Source organism: Gaeumannomyces tritici, assembly GCF_000145635.1.
Source record: "Gaeumannomyces tritici R3-111a-1 unplaced genomic scaffold supercont2.32, whole genome shotgun sequence".
Classification (NCBI taxonomy): domain Eukaryota; kingdom Fungi; phylum Ascomycota; class Sordariomycetes; order Magnaporthales; family Magnaporthaceae; genus Gaeumannomyces; species Gaeumannomyces tritici.
In genome coordinates this window covers 5,729-12,291 of record NW_008804576.1, presented here as the reverse complement: position 1 = coordinate 12,291, position 6,563 = coordinate 5,729, and the positions used below count along the sequence as shown (strand labels likewise).

General features: G+C 36.2%; 1 protein-coding gene across 1 annotated transcript; it reads right to left on the bottom strand.

Annotated features, from left to right (window-relative positions):
• Positions 1-2,468: 2,468 nt before the first annotated feature.
• On the bottom strand, positions 2,469-2,789 carry GGTG_13676 (hypothetical protein; the record flags this gene model as incomplete). Its single annotated transcript, XM_009231593.1, has 1 exon — positions 2,469-2,789. A coding segment is annotated over one exon (321 nt), but the record flags the coding sequence as incomplete, so codon positions are not given.
• Between the last annotated feature and the right edge of the window lie 3,774 nt (positions 2,790-6,563).

Below are 6,563 nucleotides of genomic sequence, written 5' to 3'. Positions count from 1 at the left end.
ATATTTAGTAAACCGGTCAACCATTACCAATATTGCGTCGCGTTTTTTGCCGGCTTTATCCATTAACGTTAAAAATTTTTCGATAAAATCCATTAATAACTTTTGTCCCGAGCGATTTGGTACGGGCAAAAATGCTAGCAACCCGTAAAGTGCTTGTATTTTCGGTTTCGTTTGCTGGCATATTTAATACGTCCGTACGTATTTGCGTACGTTTTTAGCCATACCCGGCCATTTAAATTGCCGTTTAAACTTTTTTAAAATTTTAGCCATGCTTTTATAACCCCCCGTTGGGTTATTGTATTGTTTTTAAAGCATTATCCGTTTAAACGGTGCTAAATTTGGAATTTAAATTTTTTTTTATGCTTAAATAAACCGTTATTAATTTTTTAAACGTTAAGCTTGTTTTTTTAAATGCCGCTTTAAACGAAATCGTTTTTTGCTTATATTTTAAAAATGCGCTTTAATATCGTTTTAATATCCTTTTTAATAATAATCGTCCTTACGTAAGCTGCTTTTCGGAATTTGGCTAGCAAATCGCTTCGGAATTCTTCCCTTACCATATTGGCCTTCCCGTCCATTAATATATTTTAAAAACGTTTTAACAAACCATTCGCGGGGTTCCGGTATTTTGGCTTCCATTTAATCGTAAAATCGTACTTTGCTAAATCTTCGAACCATTTTGCTTAGCGCTTTATTACTTTTTCCTTTATTAAAATATGGGTATAATTTAAATGGTCGGTAATTACCCTAACAATTTTTTGTAAATAAGCTAAATAATACCGCTACTTTTTAAAAGCTTTTACGATCGCTAGCAGTTTTAAATTAAAGATTGCATAACGCAGCTTTTTTTATTGCAACTTTTTCGATATATAAGCTATCGGGTGCTACCGGCCGTTTTGCAATTGCAGCAATACCGCTTTTATCGTAAAAGCCAAAGCGTTGGTCCGCACGTACAACGGCTTTAAAAGGTCGAAATGCATTAATACCGGAACTTTCGTAAATAATAATTTTAATTTGCAAAAAGCCTTTTTCGCAACATTCCCCAAGTAAAATACGGTATTTTTGCTAAAGAAATCCGTTAAAAGCACAATAATTTTCGCATAGCCTTTTACGAATTTCCGATAATACCCCGTAAAGCTTAGGAATACCTAAATATTTTTAACGCTTTTCGGTATTTTTTATTTTAAAATCGCAATAACTTTGTCCGGTAAAATTTTAACCCCGAATTTGGTTATTTTAAACCTTAAAAAATCGATACTATCCGTTTCGAATTTGCATTTAGCCGGGCTAACGTAAAGCTTAAACCGTTTAAATCGCTTTAGCACCGTTTTTATTGCTTCGCGGTGCTTTTTTTATATTTTCGAAAAAATAAGGATATTATCCAAATATACGATGCAATTGCTATTAATTAATTTCCCAAGCGTTATATTAATAAAGCTTTGGAACGTTATTAAAGCGTTGGCTAAACCGAAAGGCATTATTAAGTATTTATAATGTTTATATTTGCAACGGAAAGCAATTTTTTATTCGTTTTTTTATTAAATTCGTATCCTGTAATAAGCGTTTTTTAAATTTAGCTTGGTAAAGTACTAGTTTTTAAATACCCGGTTAAATATTTCGTAAATTAGCGAAAATGCTAGCCGGTTTTTTTTAGTAACCTTATTAAAACCCCGATAATCGATACAAAAGCGGAACTTTCCGTCCTTTTTTAAAACGAACAAAATTCCGGCGCCGGCGGGGCTGGTTAAATGCCGGATCCAACCTTTTGCTATAGCCTTATCGAAATACCCCCGAAAAGTTTTTAATTCCTTTTTAAATAAAAAATAAATGCTTTTGTAAAGCGGCATCGTTTTTTTTTCCAATTCGATCGCGTAATTCCAGCTTATATATTTTAGCAAAGGGTTTAATTTATAAAGCTGCGCATGTTTTGTAATTATCCTTTTAACCCATTCCGAAAAAGCTTTTAGCCTTTTTCCGGGGTTTTCCGGGGTTTCCGGGCGTGCAACCGTTAGTACGGCTATTGCTTGTCCCGATTGGATTAATTTTTTAGCTATTTCCGACGAAATTATTTTAACCTTTTTAATGGTTACCGGAAACCTTTACCTTATATCCCCAAACCGGATCCTAATATTTTTTTGTTAAAACCAAAACATGCTTAACGTAATGTTGTACCCGGCCCGGGGCACCATTACGTAAAACATTATTAATTTTCGGGTTATTCCCTAGCTATTCGTTACCCGAATTTTGTATTCCTTTACCTTTAGCGTAAGCATGCGTTTTTTGGTATCGAGCTACGCCAAATGGCCCCCGTTTAGCACCGGTATTTTTTTTGCTTCCATTAAAAAACGGTTATGCAATAAATTAACGTTGCTTCCATTATTAACCAGCGCTTTTAACTTTACCCGGCAACCGTTAATCCGTAAATACATTTCGGTTTTTTAACGCGTTTTGGCCGCTAAGGCGCACCCTTAAGCCCCGGTGCTTAAACGGCCAAATAGCGGTATCGAATTAAGTAGCGATATTTTGCTTTTTTTGGGGCACGCCGGCCGGATATAGCCCAGTTCTTTATACCCGTAATACCGTACTTCGGGCCTTTTCCCTTTTGCCTTTTGTATGGTCGCTAAAGCTAACGGGGTTTTCGGGTTATCCGTCCATATTTTGCATGCTGCAGCGATATGGCCTAACTGCCCGCATTTAAAGCAAATAACCGGCTTTTTAAAAGCTAAAATACTTATATCCCCCGGGGTCCTTTTATGCGGTTTTAATATTATTTTTGCTTTAAAAGCTTTGGCTTGCAATTTTTCCATGGTGTAAAAAAAGCTTTTAAATATTACCCGTTTTTGGATTTCGGGGCGGAATCGGTTAAAAAGCAATATCGTTTTTATTTATTTGGGTGCTAATTCGGAAAAATTATCCTTTATTAAATCCTAACGAATCCGGAACGCTTTAAACGATTCGTAATTCCTTTATTTAATAGCGATATTTCCCGCAAACTTTTTAATCGCTAGCTATATTTGCAAATCGGGGTTTTTTAACCTTGCTTAAAGCTACCGCAAAAAATTGGCTTAAATAAACGATACCCCGGTATTTAAGTAATGCATTTGTTTATATTTTATCCATTATGCCCGCTAATAATGGTTAAAAATGTTAAAAGCTATTTAAACCTTTATACGGTCCTTACCGTAACGTTCTTTTTCGCTTTCGAAAATAAATTTGTAATCGTTAATATAATGGGCGATATTTTGCCAAATTGCCGATTTTTTAAACATAAAAGGTTTAAAAGTAACTTTGCTTTACGTAAAACCTTTCCGTCGTTTAAAAGTATTTTTTTTATTTTCGTTTAAGCCTTTATGCGTATGCTTCGACCCTTTGTTTTAAATTTTTTAAATTAAACGGGCGCGTTTGCTTTAAGCCTTTAACGCGTCGTTTATTTTTTGCAATTTTTTTACGGAAAGGTTTTCGAAATCGTTGGGAATTTGCGGGGTTTTTTTGGTATTTTGTTCCGGTAGCCCAACGGCTTTTTCCAACGTGCTCGACGTAACGTTAAGCGTTATTATAAACGGTGCGAAATTGCAAATGCCCTTTTCAAATTTGTTTAATCCTTTCCGGTAATTACCTGGGCTTATTTCCCAAATAAAAAAGGTATAAAAAAAAGAATAATATATTAAAGGTTAATCGGTGCAAAAGCGGGTGGTTACCGGGTTACGGGCCGGATACGGTATTTTTTTTATTAAGCTTCCGTAAATTTTTTACCAAAAGTGCTATCGTTAACAAAAATTGTTTTTTTTTAACTTTTCCTTTTTTCGTGCTTTTTTGGGTACCCGGGGTTGGTTTTTTAAATTTTCCGCGCTCCAAACGCTTTCGTGCAATTTAAACTTTATTTTATTTTTTAATTTTGCCATTATGCTTTGGCCGCGATACCGGTAATTCGCCGGCATATCCCCGGGGGGTCCGTGCCCGGTTGGTTGCCAGCGCCCCCTTTTTCCTTTTTTGCCGGGCGGTTTCGCCCGTGCATTTAACGCTCCCCGTTTTTTGCCGGGCGGTTTCGCCCGTGCTTTTAATACACTTTCGATTATCGTTAACGGGCATAATAAATAAAATATAAATAAATGCATTACTTAAATACCGGGGTATTATTTATTTAGGCCGATTTTTTGCGGTAACTTTAAGCAAAATTAAAGGACTCCGATTTGCGGATTGTTAGGGGTTAATCGGTGCAAAGGCGGGTGGTTACCGGGTTACGGGCCGGATACGGTATTTCCTTTGTTAAGCTTCCGTAAATTTCTTACCAAAGGTGCTATCGCCAACAAAGATTGTTCCTTTTTTAACCTTCCTTTCTTTTGTGCCCTTTCGGGCACCCGGGGTCGGTCCTTTAAGTTTTCCGCGTTTTAAGCGCTTTCGTGCAATTTAAGCTTTACTTTATTTTTTAGCTTCGCCATTATGCTTTGGCCGCAACACCGGTAATTCGCCGGCATGTCCCCGGGGGGGTCCGTGCCCAGCTGGCTGCCAGCGCCCCTTTCCTCCTTTTTTACCGGGCGGTTTCGCCCGTGCATTTAACGCTCCCCGCTTTTTGCCGGGCGGTTTCGCCCGTGCTCCTAACAATTGGGTAACAATATTTTGCTTTTTTTAAAGCACGCCGGCCGAATATAACCCAATTCCCTATACCCGTAATACCGTACTTCGGGTTTTTTCCCTTTCGCCTTTTATATGGTTGCTGGGGCTAACGGGGTTTCCAAATTGTTTGTCCGTATTTTGCATGCTGCAATAATATGGCCCAATTGCCCGCATTTAAAACAAATAACCAGCTTTTTAAAGGCTAAAACACTTGTATCCCCCGGCATTCCTTTGTACAATCCCAATATTATTTTTGCTTTAAAAGCTTTAATTTACAATTTTTTTATAATGTAAAAAAAGCTTTTAAATGTTACCCGTTTTTGGATTTCGGGGCGGAATTGGTTAAAAAGCAATGTTATTTTTATTTATTTGGGTGCTAATTCGGAAAGGTCGTTTTTTACCAAATCCTAACAAATCCGAAACGTTTTAAACGATTTATAATTTTTTTGTTTAATAACGGTATCCCCCGCAAGCTTTTTAATTGCTAGCTATATTTGCAAATCGGGGTTTTTCGATTTTATTTAAAGTTACCGCAAAAAATCGGCCTAAATAAACGATACCCCGGTATTTAAATAATACATTTGCTTATATTTTGTTTATTATACCCGTTAATAATAATCGAAAGTGCTGGAAGCTATTTAAACTTTTATACGGTCCTTACCGTAACGTTCCTTTTTGCTTTCGAAAATAAATTTGTAATTGCTAATATAATGGGCAATGTTTTGCTAAATTGCTAATTTTTTAAACATAAAAAGCTTAAAAGTAACTTTGCTTTACGTAAAACCTTTTCGTTGCTTAAAAATATTTTTTTTATTTTCGTTTAAACCTTTATGCGCATGCTTTAACCTTTTGTTTTGGATTTTTTAAATTAAGCGAACGCGTTTGCTTTAAACTTTTAGCGCGTCGTTTATTTTTTACAATTTTTTTACGAAAAGGTTTTCGAAATCGTTAAAAATTTGCGGGGTTTTTTTAATATTTTATTCCGGTAATTTAACGGCCTTTTCCAACGTGCTTAACGTAACGTCGGGCATTATTATAAACGGTACAAAATTGCAAATGCCCTTTTTAAATTTGTTCGATCCTTTTCGGTAATTACCCGGGCTTGCTCTTTAAATAAAAAAGGTATAAAAAAAAAACAATATATTAAAGGTTAATTAATGCAAAAGCGGGTAATTACCGGGTTACGGGCCGGATACGGTATTTTTTTTATTAAACTTCCGTAAATTTTTTACCAAAAGTGCTATCGCCAATAAAAATTATTCCTTTTTAACCCCCCTTTTTTTCGTGCCCTTTCGAGCACGCGGGGTTGGTTTTATAAATCCTTCGCGTTCCATGCGCTTTCGTGCAATTTAAGCTTTACCCTATTTTTTAACTTTGCCGTTATGCTTTGGCCGCGATACCGGTAGCTCGCCGGCATATCCCCGGGGGGTCCGTGCCCGGCTGGCTGCCAGCGCCCCCTTCTTCCTTTTTTGCCGGGCGGTTTCGCCCGTGCTTTTAACAATTCCATGCTTTTCGCAAAAAGGTTTTGCTTTTTGCCCGCAAACAATTTAGCAAGCAAAAAAATAACGTTTTTTTTTTCCCGATTGGCAATTTACCGAAATATTTTTTTTTATACGCTTTAGCAAATAATTGCTAAAAACGAAGGTACGGTTTAAAAAGTTATGCAAAATTATTGGAAAGTAAAATACGGCTTTAATTTTGCTTTAACCGTCTTTTTTCCAGGCAAATATATTGCGGAAAAGTACGAAGTTTCGTTACCGAAAATTACGAATAACGAAAAAAAAGTAAATCCAAATTACAAACCGGTTGTTAATTTAACCGGTACGGATTTGCTTTAAATAACTTTATTTTTTGCTCAATTTAATCTACGCCTTTTACTTTTAACTTTTTTGTACACCGTGCAAAAAGTGGTGGGCGGCTTATTACCTTTTTCGGCGATACATTGGTTT